This window comes from Pantherophis guttatus, chromosome 6 (genome assembly GCF_059756535.1).
Source record: "Pantherophis guttatus breed Tessera chromosome 6, ASM5975653v1, whole genome shotgun sequence".
Taxonomy (NCBI): Eukaryota; Metazoa; Chordata; class Lepidosauria; order Squamata; family Colubridae; genus Pantherophis; species Pantherophis guttatus.
Genome location: NC_142068.1, coordinates 26,038,515 through 26,056,138, shown reverse-complemented (window position 1 = coordinate 26,056,138; position 17,624 = coordinate 26,038,515). Strand labels below are relative to the sequence as shown.

The 17,624-nt window shown below is 38.0% G+C and overlaps 1 protein-coding gene across 1 annotated transcript; it reads right to left on the bottom strand.

Moving 5' to 3' along the window:
* Window positions 1-252: 252 nt before the first annotated feature.
* STRIT1 (small transmembrane regulator of ion transport 1) lies at window positions 253-11,080 on the bottom strand. The gene is made up of 3 exons (XM_034440304.2): window positions 10,996-11,080; window positions 711-817; window positions 253-617 (listed from the first exon to the last, which is right to left on the bottom strand). The coding sequence occupies exons 1-2, from the start codon at window positions 11,006-11,008 to the stop codon at window positions 717-719; spliced, it is 114 nt and encodes a 37-aa protein (XP_034296195.1). The 5' UTR covers window positions 11,009-11,080; the 3' UTR covers window positions 253-617; window positions 711-716.
* Between the last annotated feature and the right edge of the window lie 6,544 nt (window positions 11,081-17,624).

The window sequence follows — 17,624 nt, the reverse complement described above, 5'->3', positions numbered from 1 at the left end:
AGAAATAAAGTAGAAGAGCCACAGCTATAAGGATTAGCCCAATTTGTGAAACATTTATGATTCTGATTATTCTTAAAAATAATTGAGACCAATGAAATATAACCTCAAATTTTATCTTTCATTTCATGAAAGTCAAGTTATTACCATTTTTTTAAAAAAATATGCTTCTTATAAAACAAAATTAAAAGTCCCCAAATCATATTAAAATATTATTATAGAACTATATAATGTAGAGGAAACACAAGGCAACAATGACAGCTATGAAGCAATTTAATTAACTGTTTTCTAACTACAAGCAACAAAATATATGAATTTCTACATTGCCGCTCAGCATAGGACAAATAACAATGCTTCTTTCTATAAATATCACAATATAAAATAGTGCCAGGCTATCCACCAGTATTGTTCTATTACTAAATGTCTAATGCAATTTTCATTAAAAGTTACATATATGTACAAAACTGATTTGTTTATTTGTTTTCTATTAAAGATCTGGAAGACAAAATATATAAATTGTATTATGTTTTCATTGTTAAGATTATCAAAATAGTATTTTCTTAAACTAGGAAACAGACCGTCTTCATTAGGCTTCAGACTGGTTTGCAAAGTCTTCTTTCCTATATAACAAAAAAAGTAGTTAATAAATTCTAGTAATGAAACATGCAGTTCGTGATATTTACTATTCTAGATGTAATGTTATCACCACTAACCTTTTTTTAAGAGAAGACATAATAAACCATTAATGCACAGCCTGCAATCCAGCCAATCATGAGAAGAACAGGTACAACATACCTGGAATACGGCAATGGCTCTGGCTCTAAAGAGAAAGAATGAAGATTTTATTTACATGATGGGAAAATATTTTTTAAAAAAATATGATTGACTATAAGCAAAATTTGTAGCTCATTAAGATGAATATTTGGGATGCATTCTTTACTGAATAATGCATATGATATATTCTTTGCAAATGTTACACATAGTAACATTTTAGAAACTGCGGTTTAAATATATTAAATCAGATGTTCAAAATGATATTCTATTTGTGCATTGAGGGCAGATATCATGCCAGAGAACATATCCTCCTAGGTCCTTCTAGATGACATTGCTTAAGTGATAGGACTCAAATACTCTGTCTGATCTCACTGGATACATAGAAACAACTGGACACAAGCGGTCCATCAAATAACTGAGTCATATATAATGAATAGTTTTACAGGTGATAAACTATAAAGTTTATATCTGGTCCCACGAGGTAGACTAGAACAAAAAATCAACACAGGAAGGCTAAAATTAAATTTACGGAGATTGATTATAGTAACAGAAGAAGAAATTGGATTGTTTTATACCCCTTCTTCCTTCTTGCCATTGAGTAAATTAGGGAGGTGTTCCATTTGAGCCACTTTTACATGTCATCTGGATGTTCAGGACTTTAAAAATGTTTTACATTATGTAATCTTGCATATCTTTGTCAAGGCCATCCATATAACCAGCACTTTGAAATGCACCTGAGACCAATTAGTAGTCAGTTTAGGTCAGAGAGCAATGGAATCATATTGGCACACTGAGAGATGCTCATCACTTTCTTGGCAACTACATTCTGGATCAATGTCTTGAAGGTCATCTATAAGAAGTATACAAGATCAATGACAGCCTTTAAGGGTAAGACAGATAGAATCAAAACCAGATTAGCTATTTTATTGTAATGCTAGATTGACAGAAATTTGCAAGTCTGAAAGTAGAATTCTTCCCCACCCCGTCTCCTTTAATGCTTGTAAAACTAAGAAGGGAACTCTCCTGAGCATTTTCACTCATTATCTTGCTGTGGGCTGTGCTGTAACCCAGGGGCCCCCAATCCCTGGGCCAGGGCCCACTACCAGGCCATGGCCTATTCACAACCGGGTCACACGAGTGGCAGGCAGGCACACATGTGCATAACTCAACTTGCACAAGCAGTGGGCCTGTGCGCGTGCACACACATGCATACCTCAATTTGTGCATGTTGAACTGAGTGTGCATATGCGTGCCGGCCTGCTACTCACGCACCCCAGTTCCCTCCTCCCCCCCAGCCAGGCCACCAAGCTGCAAAGGTTGTGGACCACTACTGTATCTCATCTGACCTGACCATTCCCTTGGCAGTGACATTTTGCCTATTCTCCCAAAGTTTTTTTTCCACATTCCATTACATAATTATAGCTGCATTAAAAGAAGTGGAAAAGAAGAGTGCATTATCCATCATTCAAACATCATTAGTGCTGAAATTGAAACTGAAAATGATAATTTCTCAACATTTTAAAAAATATACGATCAGATGTGTTTGTATAAAATATACGACCAGATATGTTTGTATGATAAGCTCTTTTATTTTTAAGAAACCACAATTGCTTAGGGCAATTCCTTGGCATGGTTTTAAACTAAAGAAGCCATCTGCCCATGACATCCTAATTAAGAATAAAGTAAGCTAGCTCATTTACTACACTTACAGTAATAGATACTTTGTTTGTGTTAATGGTAAAGAGGCACTGAGTCAGTTTTGAATTTATAATCTAGAATGTGCAGACTCTAGGATTTGTGTGTGTGTGTGTGTGTGTGTGTGTGAAAGAGGGAGGGAGGGAGGGAGAGAGAGAGAAAGAGAGAGAAAGAGAGAGAGAGAGAGAGAGAGAGAGAGAGAGAGAGAGAGAGAGAGAGAGAGAGAGAAACTAGGTTAGTGGATTAATACCAAATACTGTAGCCTGATATAAATTCTGAGTGGGGCATGAGAGAATGCACCATTAAAATGTACTGGATGTGAAATAATGAACCACACACATATTGTAATATGAGTCTTGAGTGCAATCATTTTGTTTCAGCTGTATAAATCAGGCTAAGACAGAAGACAGACTCTAAAATGGGGGTGTAGCCATTAAAAATTAAATTCATTGTAATTTAATTTAAATGCAAATGTTATCTGTTTCATTTTTCTTATACGTTGCCTTGAATGCTCCCTAGTCAAAAAAGAGTTACACAAATCATACCAATACACACCTAAAGAAATGTAAATCAACTCCAGAGATTCTTGTGTGTGTGTATATATATATATATCAGTAGTGGGTTTCAAATCCCAGTGCTACTGGTTCACTATCGGTAGCGCTTGGGGGCATACGCTTGCTTTCCGAGTGTGCGGCACTTCTGTGCATGCACAGAGTGTTTTTGATGACATCTGGGGCGGGTGGGCAGAGCCTTCTGCCATCGCCGCTACTGGTTCACTCGAACCAGGGAGAACCTGGAGCAACCCACCACTGGTGTGTATATTGATTAGCCTATAGGCTATATTACTGATGGCTAACCTTTTATGTCACTGCGTACTGGCCTGCTTGCCGGAAATGGCACACGAAACCATTCCACGAGGAATGTGCGGCCCTGCTGGCTTTCACGCATGTGGGAGCGCTGATACCCAGCTTATCTGAGAGGAATGGGGGATACTATTTTCCTATCATCATTTAGATAGGAAAATAGTATCCCCCATTCCTCCCCCAGTTCGAGCGAACCGGTAGCGGCGATGGCAGGAGGCTCTGCCAGTCAGTGGTGCTAGAGGAAAAATGCTCAGTATCCCAATTGCTCCAATGTGGGTTTTCTTAAGGCGCCCCTGTACTATTTAATATCTTCAGGAAGGATGGTCATCCATTGATTTAAGATAAGATGTAAACAATACCTTGACATCAACCAATTGTACATCACTACCATGAGTCAAACTTCGCAAGAGGACTTGCTAAGATTTCCTCCCCCTCACTTACTGTAGTAAGTGAAGTATAGACAAGTATAAGGCCTTCTCAGCAGTAGCCTCCAGTTTATGGAATTCCCTAAGTATATGTGGTTTCAACGCTACTGGCTTTTTGCAAACATGTTAAATTTGCTTAATTTAATCATGCCTTTGGCTCCAGCTCACTAGGTTCAGCATGATGTTTTTTGTTTTTGAAAAGGAATTTTATTGCATTTGTTGCTTGTTTTAATTGAATCGTTGCTGTTTTATTATTTGCTGCCCAGAATCTGTTGGGAGAAGGTTGACCTAGAAATATCATTAAATAAAGAAGCAAGCTTTTAACAGCAATCCTCCTGCACATTTAAGTTCTGTCCTACTGTTACAGTGAATTTATAATCTAATGAAACTCAGGGATGTTTTTAGGAACATTTTTTTAATTTAATTTAATTTTTTATTTTATTAGATTTTTTTTATACCGCCCTTCTCCCACTGGATTCAGGGCGGTGAAAGCCAAGAATAAAAACATCACATACAAAATTTAATTTTTTAAAAAAAGAATTAAACAAATTTTGGCCCAATAAATTTAAAACACCCCAACTAAAATCAATTAACAATTAAAAATATCTAAGGGGGGGGGTTAAGGCAGCCCGGCTTGATGAAATAAAAAAGGTTTAAGAGCACGGCGAAAAGCATGGAGATCTGGGATCCTATGTATCTCCGGGGGCAGGTCGTTCCAGAGGACAGGTGCTGCCACAGAGAAGGCCCTCCCCCTGTGGGTCACCAGCCAACATTGTCTGGCCGACGGCACCCTGAGGAGTCCCTCTCTGTGGGAGCATACTGGCCAGTGGGAGGCTATCGGTGCAGAAGGCGGTCCCATAAGTACCCAGGCCCTAAGCCATGGAGCGCTTTAAAGGTGGCAACCAACACCTTGAAGCGCACCCGGAAGACTACTGGGAGCCAGTGCAGCTCATGCAGGAGGGGTGTCATATGGGAGCATTCCATCGCTCCCATAATCCCCCGCGCAGCCACATTCTGTACCAGTTGGAGCCTCCGGGTGCTCCTCAAGGGGAGCCCCATGTAGAGAGCATTACAGTAGTCCAGGTGGGAGATGACGAGTGCCTGAGTGACCATGCGTAAGGAGTCCCGATCCAGAAAGGGACGCAACTGGCGAATCAGGCGGACCTGATACCTGGCCACGGCCATATGATCTCCCATACCCAGGCCGTAGGAAATCTTAGGTTCTCCCATGGAATAAATTGAATTATTGCCATTTATTCTTATTTTTAATATTCTTACTAGATGCACAAAGTAAATTCTTGCAGAAATAAATAATATAATTTGGCTTTAATAATATTTATTTATTTGTTTGTTTATTTATTAGTCATATTTCTATGCCGCCCACTCTCCAAGGACTCTGGGCGGTTTACACCAAAGACAGTATACTAAATAGCATATTGCCCCCTAACAATCTGGGTGCTCATTTTACCCACTTCGGAAGAATGGAAGGCTGAGTCAGCCTTGAGCTGGTGAGATTTGATCCGCTGATCTGCTGAACTAGCAGTCAGCTGAAGTAGTTGCAGTATTGCACTCTAACCACTGCGCCACCTCAGCTCAGTGATTCATGTATGTCTGGAAGTATGTAGAGTCTCTGAGCTAAGTATACAGAAGCCAGCTAAACTAGACAACCTACCCATCATTATGGCATTCATTTATACAAATACCTTAATATTAGTTAATAGAATAAGAAAGAGCTATAAAAAGAACAAAGCCATCAACATGCTTTTTTAACAAAAAAATCAATTTAGTGGAAGTCAGATAATGTCAAAAGGTCAGAGATGTCCTGCAGAGCTTCCCTATATCAGGAGTCAGACAACAACTGGCTGGGAAAAATGATTCCAGGGGAATTATTACAAGCAAGCAAGCAAGCAAGCAAATAGCTGACACAATTTGAGGAAACGTGACTGCTACTTGCCAAAATGAACATCTAGGGAAGCCCTTCCAAAATTAGCCTTTCTTTCTTTCTTTCTTTCTTTCTTTCTTTCTTTCTTTCTTTCTTTCTTTCTTTCTTTCTTCTGTCTTTGTGTCTGAATCAATATTCTGTTTTTGTATTGTATTAAGAAACATAACAGGTTGGGACACAAAGTTGCCATGGTTGAAAAACACTTATCAAGAGCATTATTCTGAAGGCTCAGTAATACAATAGTATTGGGGGCAGCATACCTCCAAGCAGTGATGGAATTCAATTTTTTTTACTACCGGTTCTGTGGGTGTGGCTTGGTGGGTGTGGCGTGGTGTGGCATGGTGGGCGTGGTGGGCGTGGCTTGGTGGGCATGGCAGGAGAAGGATACTGCAAAATCCCCATTCCCTCCCCACTCTGGGGCCAGCCAGTGGTGGTATTTCCGGTTCTCCGAACTACTCAAAATTTCCGCTACCAGTTCTCCAGAACCTGTCAGAACCTGCTAAATTTCACCACTGCCTCCAAGTAGCCGGCTATAGAGGACCCACAAAGGGAGAAGGTTCTATCTCAGCTTCCTAGTTGCAAAGAAAAAGCTTCTACAAGAAGCAAATGTATTCAACTAAAATGAACATGGGCTTCATCATGTCAGGCTCTGCCTACAGTCCAAATGTTGCCACTAATGTTGCTATTCTATCTTATTGTCCCACCTGATAAATCTTTGGACTAGATTACATAGATGTCTACACCATTTTGTAATTACGACAAAGCAATGAAATGTATGATGAAACTTCACTGAAGTTTACTGTAATTTTGATAATTGTTTTCATTTCCCAAACCCTCAGCACATTTATGGGGTATTTGGTGATGGTCCCCATTACTGCTGAATTGACCTGTTGAGAAAAATCTCTTCTCTACCCCGAACTGCTGCAGATCACAAAGCTTCTCACCATCATACCACACAAAGGAGTGAGTCAGTCAGACCAAGAATGAAACCTCAGAAGTCTAGCACTCTACACCAAGATTCCTCTCTGATGATGAAAGGGAGGAATGATTAAATTCTGGCTAGTTTCACACTAACTTTTTCACTTGGGAATGGATGAAGAAGACCTGCAAAACCATGAAGTCAGAATTTATCTCCCAGGATGTGAGGTTTGGAATCCCCCAAAATGTATGAAACAAGAATTTCCTTCAGCAAATAGGAAGTGAGTCAGTGGTGGGTTGCCCCAGGTTCGGACCGATTCTATAGAACCGGTAGTAAAATCAGCAAGAGGCTCCGCCCACTGACCCCAATGTCATCAGGAAGCTTCTGCGCATGCACAGAAGCGAGAGAGGGCGAAGCAAGCACACGCACTTGGCCCCGTTGCGAACCAGTATTAAAGGTAAGTAGAACCCACCCCTGAAGTGAGTCATATTGCATCCCATCACCTGCCAAAAAAAATCAAACAAAAAACAGTTTTGAAATAGTTTCAGCCATGTTGTAGCAGACTGGAAATAAACCAGCTTAATTGATGCTGCGGGAACAGAAGCTTATTCAAAATGCCAATGGGGAGACTCTCTAAAGAACAAAACTTAAGTATTCTACAGTGCCACTTTCAAAAACAAACAAAACAAACCCAAGTGCTATTTTTGAAGCCATTGTCCTACATTCTATTTAACCAAGTGTGTAGCCCTCAGAAAATAATCTCTCAACATGAGTTAAGCATAACAGTGTGAATTTCCAGTAGTCAGGAAAAGCATGCTATATTAATAACCATGATGGACTGCTGAATGATTTTCCTGACTGCTATCTCTACTTCAGTATCAGAAACATTGTGATATACCATTTACCTAATAAAATCCAAGGCGAAATTAAAACTGGTTCACTACAATTTATTCAAACTTGCCTTTTGAGTATAGATCTGCATAAGTCCTTGGTGGAGGTCACTATACCCATGGTGCCAAAATCTAGATTCCCAGTAGAAAGAAAATGAAATAAAGAAGATTCCCTTTGCTACCTAGTAGTGACCCAGATTTCGGCACTAGCACAAATCCTTTATTCATAGCAGCCCCCCCCACAAAAGGTAACCTCTACCCTTTTTTATTGCTATGTATCAAAAATGTTGTTTTCTGGCTTGTGCCAGCTCAGTGCAATGTTCACCTGTTCTGTCCATTTTATTTTGGGAGAGGGATGCACCAATCAGCAGCCATGGTAAATAATCTTATGCTCCAGACCCCACATCAAACCAACCAATGAACAAAGCAGAGGAAGATGTTGAAGTCCAAAAAGGATTTCTTAGGATGGGTTCATTTCTGTCCAGTTTCAAGGGAGTCCAGCAGGTATAAGATCTCAGCGAATCGTTTGTTTACTTTCCATGTGATCTTCAGATTATCCATGCAGGGCCAGAGCAAACAGTTAACCAGAATTTATATTTCTTAACTTTTCCATTTCTAACATCTGTTTTTCTGCCAGTGCATTCTTTAATGTATGCTTGTATCTGTCTCTCTCTCTCTTAAAACTGATCCCATTCATTTCTGTCTTGAAACTTCTTGTAAAAAGATTGCACGGCTCCATCTGTCTCATCTTTTTTTAGAGTGAAATATACTGTCCATGAGCTTGTCAATCGAAATGTCAGCAGTTCAGTGGTTTGAATCCCTAGTGCCGTGTAACGGGGTGAATTCCCATTACTTGTCCCAGCTTATGCCAACCTAGCAGTTCGAAAGCACGTAAAAAATGCAAGTAGAAAAATAGGGACCACCTTTGGTGGGAAGATAACAGCGTTCCGTGCGCCTTTGGCATTTAGTCATGCCGGCCACATGACCATGGAGACGTCTTCGGACAGCGCTGGCTCTTCAGCTTTGAAATGGAGATGAGCACCGCCCCCTAGAATCGGGAATGACTAGCACATATGTGCGAGGGGGACCTTTACCTTTTACCTTTATGCTAGCCACAAAATTCAATGTAGGAGTTTCAGCAAGGTACAATCTACTCTGACAATGAATTGTTCAGTGTATTCTGACCCTTGTATTGGATATTGCCCCATGGAAACAACAGAAAACAAATAAATGCTTTTGACTTGGATTTCAAGGTGCTCTGCTAGTACAGAATATTTTCTACTCATAAAAGGACTGTATTTCACAAACAAGCTGGTCTGGACATAGATATTGTTTTTCTGATTAAGAGTTGCCTAAGGTTTTTCTCTAAAACTTAAATGCTATAACTTAGTTACTTTATCCATCTTTTTTTTTTTTTACTGTTGAAGAACATATATTGCATTATGTTTTTCACTGAACAGTTCTATTGCAGCTCCTTCTTCCATTCCTAGTTCTTGGGATTCAAGTTTATGATAATATTGTTTGATCTGTTGAATTTTCAGTATAACTTTAACATACCTATTTACGCACATGCATAGCATGTCCACAAACATTACAGTTTCTCTCTGCAGACTCAGTTCCATCTGATGCTGAAAATATCCTCATATGTATTTTATAATTCTAAACTTGGGGAAAAAAAAAAACCCTGCCATCCAGAAATTGCCATCAAGGTGTTTGGCAAAATCAAAACATCATGGTAGAAAAATTCCATTGAGAGCAATCATCCCCCCAAAAAATAGCTCCTTGAAAATGCATCAGAATTATAGAGGAAAAAAAACACCTTTATTTTTCCAAAACTTTTGAAGGCATTTTTGGCATTTGATTCAGTCTTGCACAATCTGATTTACAACTTTAATATTAATGGATGATATTAATATTAATGGTTTTGCCTAAAAGTGCAAAAAAATTATCTTAACAATCCAAATTCCATTGCTGGATGATATGGTTATATATTTACCGACCAAAATAAGATTTTCCACCAAAGGAAAAAAGGAAGGGAGGGAGGAGCAAAAATGTCTTCACATTAAGACAGTTATTTTACATCATATATGGATTTTTCATAATTACAGTTTCATATATAGTATTTTCTTTTTTTCTTTTAAAATATCCATAATTCAGTCAGTCATAATACAATTCATAATGATTATAGCAGTCTGAATTAAAGTTAATAGTGACCACCAGTATTTTCAAACACTGAGGCTATTTCTTCTTTAATTAAACAGGGGAGTAATATAGATCTTGTCAGTAATGTTAATTAGTTACAAACCACAAACAATTTATGTAATGAAATAAATGAAAATAGATAAACATCAACAGCAGCATCTTTTTGCCATTCTCCTTCACAAATGCTTTCAGTAATGCAACAAGTTATTACCACTGGTACGAATGTATTTGGATCTCATGATTCATGTCCACAGAAGCTTTTCTGCAGCCCAAATGACATTCATCCGCCATTTTTTTCAAATTTGGTGAAATGTCTGCATTTGATTCTGGGTTGGCCCAAGTTCTTTTGCTGTTTGAAACAGAAGCCAAGATACATGCCTTTTTTTCTGTGCACAAAATGAATCATTTTCAACTCTAGGGAAAAAATAATTAAAAATGGCTCCAAAATTTGGATAGTGTTGTATGATTGTCTGAATTTTCTTCTTCCCCTCATTCTGCTTAGAACTACATATGCTGTAAACAAGTACCTTTAAGTCTAGAGAGAGCTCTCCACTGCACAAACAAACCCAAATAAACAAAAAACCCTCTACATTTCTGAAGCGAAATAATTGTGTTGCCATCTACTTTCAGGGGTTTTCTCATTTTAGCACATTTGAATATTTTTATATTTAGAAATCAAATATTACAAATATTTCCCCCAATGCTCATACAAATGAAATGTATTTTTGCTATAATGGGGGAAGTGTGTAAAAACAATTTGCTAATACTCACAGAGATAACCCTCAAATTGACTTCTTCGCTGTTGACAATGGGAAAGCTATTGCTATTATTAAACACTAAACAAAATTGTCACAAGTAAATAACATTTATTTGATTCTGAAAAATCTATGCATTGGGCGTCCTGAGCTTTATTTTAAAATCTTACCTTGTTTCAATAATCTAGTTATGGTTTGAAATGCAATGTTAATTTAATAATTAGCAATCATTGTACAGCAAGTAACTGCTATGTTCAAGCTTGAAGTATTTTTCTTGAAAGTATCAGAGATCTCACCTTTAAACACCTTCCCCCAAATGCCCATAAAATTACAAAACCATTAAAGTAAGAGTAAAGGTAAGAGTGATAATATCATCCACTGTATAAGGGAAACATCTTAAGTTTGAAGCAGACAGATTAAAAACCCATATTTGATGAATGAAACCAACAGAAACTCCCAGACTAAGTGCATAGCTATTTGTACTATATAGTTACATGAATAACATTTCAAAAATATCTCAGTTTGTATAATACCTGTTCTGGCCATTGTTCTCTTGTGAGTTTAAACAGACTTGATATAATCCTCTGAGGCTGTTGTTGTAACTCTGCGCTTTCAGGCGGCTTTAAATAGAGCAATATTTGGAATGCCCTGCACCTGTTTCTCTTTGGATTGCCAGCATTTCACGTAACTTTATTCAAGAGTCAGAAAAGATAGTGTTTATTTATTTATTTATTTATTAGTTTGATTTATATGCCGCCCTTCTCTGGAGACTCAGGGTGGCTTACAATGCATTAATCAATAGCCTTCATACTTTTTTGTATATACCTGCTTAGTAGGGCTTTTTGGCTCCCCCTAAGCAGTGTTCTATTTTATACAAAGTCAGCTTATTGCCCACACAAACTGGGTCTTCATTGTGTTGAGGAAGTTGCTCTTTAAATTCATTATGCCTGTTCCGAATATGGAACAAACCATTAAAAATACAAATCAGTGGTGTGTTGGCCTATTAATGGTCTCAGTTACATCACTGGCAATTTTCAGGAAGCCAATATTTCCACATAGAGCTTGACTGACATGCTAGAATTAGGTGTGTATAGTTGCAGATATTATATCTGACTTTTTGGTTTGAGTATAGTTTGGAAGTCCCACATGAGGAAATTATTTTAAACTTTAATCCTATATCTTTCTTGTGGTAATGTATTCAAGCTACCATCTTTTTTTCAGACCAGCTCTTCCTAATCTTTAATCATAGCAAGCAGGTATCAGTTGAGCCCAAAATGTCTGTTGTTAAGCGAGACATTTGTTAAGTGAGTTTTGCCTCATTTTATGACTTTCGTTGCCACAGTTGTTAAGTGAATCACTGCAGTTGTTAAGGTAGTAACAAGATTATTAAGTGAATCTGGCTTCTCCATTGACTTTGCAACAGAGAAGCCAGTTGCAAAGTCGCAAAAGGTCATCACATGACCCCAGGACACTGCAACTGTCATACGAACCGATTGCCAAGCATCTGAATTTTGATCTTGTGACCATGGGAATGCTGCAATGATTGTGTTAAAAATGGTCATAAATCACTTTTTTCAGTGCCCTTGTAACTTTAAATGGTCACTAAATGAATTGTTGTAAACGGAGGACTACCAGTGTATGAATTTTTGCTTTGCTGAGATTTGCTGACTTAAAGAAAATAGTTGAAGCCTAGGGATGAGAATTTTATTTGAGTCTGAGCTTTTTCTTTTGCTGAAAGCCTATGATTTCCCAAGAGTTTCCTTTCTATCTTGAGGAAGGAGAATTGGTTTTTCCACTGCATTCTCATTTTCTTCCTGATTTCTTCTGGTAGTAGTTTTGACCTTCTTTACTGCTTCAAAGAAGCTGTTCTTTGGGACGCCATCTCTTATCACCTTGCCCTTGCTCCCTGGCACACCACCTTTTGAGTTATTCCTGGGAGAAATTCCCTAAAGCTATCTGCTTTGAGATTTAATTCAGATTTAGAAATGGGGGAAATCGATGCATAGCCAAAGTTATTTATTTATTTATTTATTTATTGGTTCAATTTATATGCTGCCCTTTTCCAGAGACTCAGGGTGGCTTACAATGCGTTAAGCAATAGCCTTCATACTTTTGTATATACCTGCTTAGTAGGGCTTTTGCGCCCCCCCCCCAAGCGGTGTTCTTTTTTATACAAAGTCAGCTTATTGTCCCCACAAACCGGGTCTTCATTTTACCTACCTCAAAAGAATGGAAGGCTGAGTCAACTTTGAGCCTGGTGAGATTTGAACTTGCAGTAATTGCAGGCAGCTGGTGTTACTTAACAGTTCTTTAGCCTGCTGCACCACCAAGGCTCTATTCCTATTGAAGGTAAAGTGAAGAATCATACTCCTCACCCCATGAGAATTTCACTGATTTTTTTTTCTCCTTTTAAAAATAATTTGAAGGCAATTTCATTCTTGTCATGTGGAATGAGAAGGCTCAAAAATGCAATTTTTTTCCCCGCTGCAAATGACTATTCCTCGGGAAAAAAAGATTAAAAAGCAAATGGAAATGAATGTCTTCATGAAAATGGCATGAAACAGATTAAATAATAGTTGAGGCTGATTTCATTCAGGAGATGTACAAAATTTTTCCTTATGTGACATCAGCTTTCTCCTACTAAACATCCATCTGATGCCACCTGGTGTCTTATAATATGTCAAGAGACTATGATGAAGCAGATTGAATTTGATGCTGGTGAGAATAAATCACTGGGTCATTATATAATGGTACATGGTCCTGTTCCTTTTCCTAAACAGAAATAGTGATTTAAAAATTTACTGGTGGAAGCACTTTTTTTTTTGCCGGAAAACTGTTGCCTGATCAATCCTATGTCTTGTACTTCTGCTAATTATATATCACAAATGCCTGATCTACTGGAAATAATTTCCATCATGACCAATGCATTCCTAACCTAACAAGACACGTTGACCTTTGCAAATTGGTTCCTTTCCAGTCCTTGTTGTTTTGGACAAGGGCATGGCAACAATTGCCCCTGCAGAAGTTTGTACAAGAAACTATTAGATGAAAGCTAAAAAAAATTTTTTTTCTAAAGGCAGCAAAACTAGACTTGAAATGTACAGTTTTAAAGGACATAATGAAAGGATATTTTAGGACCAGGATGAAAATTAAGCAGACTTTAACTTACAACAATGCTTGAAGCTGCCTTCTGATACAGAGGACTGGGCAGGCAAGAATTGTTTTCATAACCGCTTGAGTATATGTTGGGCGAGAGGTTAAGCCTCTTATGTTGGCTCCAATCCCTAAGCCAGAAAAAGCCTATACCTGGAAAATTGTGGCAGGAATGTATAATAAATTACATACATCAGATAAAAACATAGTGATGCTGAAGTAAAATACAGTTTCAAATTCGTGAAATAAAATCACATGTTTTGACCCGTTCAGATATAGCGCTGATTGGTGGTTTGAAAAATCCATGATTTACTTATTATATTTTAAGCAAATTGCAGTTGGTTTACGTAAACTTGGAGTGATGAAAATTCAGGCCCTATACATGTACAGTAAGTTCAAAAATTAATTATCAATGACTTTTTTAAAAAAACATGCGGCACATGACCAGATGAGCTGAAAGATTAGCAGGATTGAACTCTTCCCTCACTTTCAAATCCTTCTCCTTTTGTAACAACTTTTGTAACCAATTCTCGAATAAAGCTCGTCTGCCTGGAATCCACACTGTATATCAGACATTAATACAATTGAGCGAGTCCAGAAGTATTTCATGAGAAGAGTACTCCACTACTCTACTCACAATAGAATACCTTATGTCACCAGGCTTGAAATTTTGGGCTTGGACAACCTGGAACTATGCCACCTATGGTCTGACCTAAGTAGAGTACACAAAATTGTCTGCTACAACGTCCTACCTGTCAACAACTACTCCAGCTTCGACCACACTAATACATGGGCAAATAATCAATACAAACTCAAGGTAAACAGCTCTAAACTCGATTGTAGAAAATACGACTTCAGCAACAGAGTGGTCAATGCCTGGAATGCTCTACTCAACTCCGTTGTTACATCCTCAAACCAGAGGTGGTATTCAACAGGTTCTGACCAGTTCTGGAGAACCGATAGCAGAAATTTTGAGTAGTTCGGAGAACCAGTAAATACCACCTCTGACTGACTGCCCCCATTCTGCCTTCTGAGTCCCAGTTGATCAGGAGGGAATGGAGATTTTACAGTATCCTTCCCCTGGAGTGGGGTGGGAATGGAGATTTTACAGTATCCTTCCCCTGCCACGCCCACCAAGCCACTCCCACCAAGCCATGCCATGCCCACCAAGCTACGCCCACAGAACCAGTAGTAAAAGTTTTTGAATCCCACCACTGCCTCAAACCCCCATAGTTTTAACCTTAAACTGTCTACCGTGGACCTCACCCCATTCCTAAGAGGTCTGAATGGGGGCATGTATAAGTGCTCCAGCATGCCTACCGTCCCTGTCCCACTGTTACCATTTATTTGTGCTCATGTCCATGTTTATACTTATACCTGTTATCTCATACATGCTTGACAAATAAACAAACAAACAAACAAACAAACAAACAAACAAACAAACAAACATTTACCCGCCCTTACAATTTACTAGAATTGTTATTCATTGTTGCTTTCTATCTCTGTGTAAGCAAACAGAGATACTGTTTTAATAAATTTATTTTTATAGGTCAGAAAATATGGGTAGCAGAAAGTCTATCCTTAAGACCGTTATCTTATGGACTTCCCTCCCACTTTCTGTCCCAAAGTTTCAAGATTTATCTTGTTTGAATGAAATGAAGCAACTATTTTGAAGATATTGATCAGGAGACTATTTACCTCCAATATGTAAATGAAGTAGGAGACGCTGTCATTCAGTGGCTAAGACGCTGAGCTTGTCGACAGAAAGTTCGGCAGTTCAGCAGTTCGAATCCCTAGTGCCGCATAACAGGATGAGCTCCCATTACTTGTCCCAGGTTCTGCCAACCTAGCAGTTTGAAAGCACAGTAAAAAATGCAAGTAGAAAAATAGGGACCACCTTTGGTGGGAAGGTAACAGCATTCCGTGTGCCTTTGGCATTTAGTCATGCTGGCCACATGACCACAGAGACATCTTCGGTCAGGGCTGGCTCTTTGGCTTTGAAATGGAGATGAACACCATCCCTTAGAGTTGGGAAATGTGCAAGGGGAATCTTTACCTTTATGTAAATGAAGTCTTAATCATTCAGGCCAAATGTTTCTTTAAAAGTTTCATTTTGGGGAGAACCCCCCCTGCTTCTGTAGGACAAGAGTTGGGTCATTTCAATGACTCTCTGACTCTCTGCCTGACCAAAATTTTGACTGAGGAAATTACTTGGCTGATTGAGTAATGAAACATCTCAGTTTTCATAAACTTTGGTCCAGTTGCCGTGATTTAACCTTTTTCTAAGATATTTACCTCCAATTTTGGGGGGGATTTTAATTAATGGGGGAAGAAAATGTGGAGGTCTCAGAGGAAAGATAGCCGGTATAGGGATATGTGCAGGGAAAAGAGACTGGATTCTTAATGGGACTTGAATGCAATTTTACCTCATCTGTGTATTATAAAGGTGCCACAATGCTTTGCTTTCTAAAAAGAGCTAGTCTTTGCTGCCTGACAAGCAGAGCGATATCTGGTTTATCCTGATCCCCATCTCTGAAATGGGACATTATGCAATCTCATTGAAACCATTTCAATCCTGTCTGTTACTAAAATTGAAAGCCAATTGATTTTTCAATAAAACTGTGATCAAGATATCTAGTGAATGTATTTGAGAGACATGTATCTATTAGAAAAATAATGAGGACTGAAGTTTGGAGAAATAATAAATTGCAAATGTATATAGGAAACAGGTGTGGTTATGACATTATTATTTTATCCAGTAAGATATTTGATATTCAGCTTCAATTTCCCCAAATTCTCAAGAGCTGTGAAGTGTTTTGCTCAACCAATCTGATCTGGACTAACAAAGGTATTAACTAATCAATTGCCCTGCTAGGGATTTAATGACAAGTCATGTCACATTTGGTTCCTTATTGATATATCTGAACTCCCTGGAAGGTAAAGGCCATTGCAAATTAATAACATATTAGTCATTGTATTTATTAAAAACTAAACTTTTCGGTCCTGCTTTCCCCCCTAAGTAGTTTGCAATTTGTTGGCTGAATAAAAAGGAGATGCAGAAATTATTTTCAGCCTATTTCTCATTTATACATTATTTTCCCCATTTATTTTAGTGAGGAAATGACTCAACTCTGGATTCCATTTCAGGAAATGATGTATATTAAAAATTTTAAAGATGAGAATATATCTAAACTGTGAGCATTTGCATATAACAATTAAGAGTAGGCAAAAGTTAGTAAGAAGAAGTTCATGCTTTCAAACCAGTCTAAACCCAGAATTTCAAACTATTTATTTACTTATTTTAACAATTTCTAAGGCTACCAATTTAGAGGACACTAAATCGGGGTAGGTTGGATCAATTTCTCTCCCTCAGTTGGTTGGAGTATTGTGAAGATTAAGAATCACTAATATTGATTCATAGCATAGATACAATCAGAAGTAAATCCTATCCGATATTCAGTTTTAGGTTCATGAACAGTGTCTCCTGGTTATGTACCAGAACAAGAAAACATAAAAATATATTTATATTTGGCTTTTAAATTTTAATCCCACACTCACACTTTGCCCAATGCCAGGTTCTTGTTTCTGTTGACCTTCTTTAGTTGTTTAAATCTAGTCTTTTTCCTAGAACATAGTGAGTCAAAACTGCTAGATATTGAACCTCATATAGTCAACAATTACCAGCAGTCTGACTAGAGTTTTAAGAAGAGGCATATTGAGATATTCCGGGAGGTGCTATGGACTGAATTCACCACCTCTTAAATATTTGTGTTCTATCTTTGGGCTATAGATTATCCACTCTCTTCAGACAGAGGCAAAAATAAATGATAATTTTATTTGGCTCATTTTAAATGAGAACGTGCCTTAGCAATGTTTTGCAATTATCTTTTAAGAAAGTTATAATTTCATATATTCAAAAATACAAAACAGACTAATCCATGCAATGCAGGATTTGCTTCCATAATTCATGAAAGTCTGTATTTGAATCCCTGTATTCTCAAGCATGATT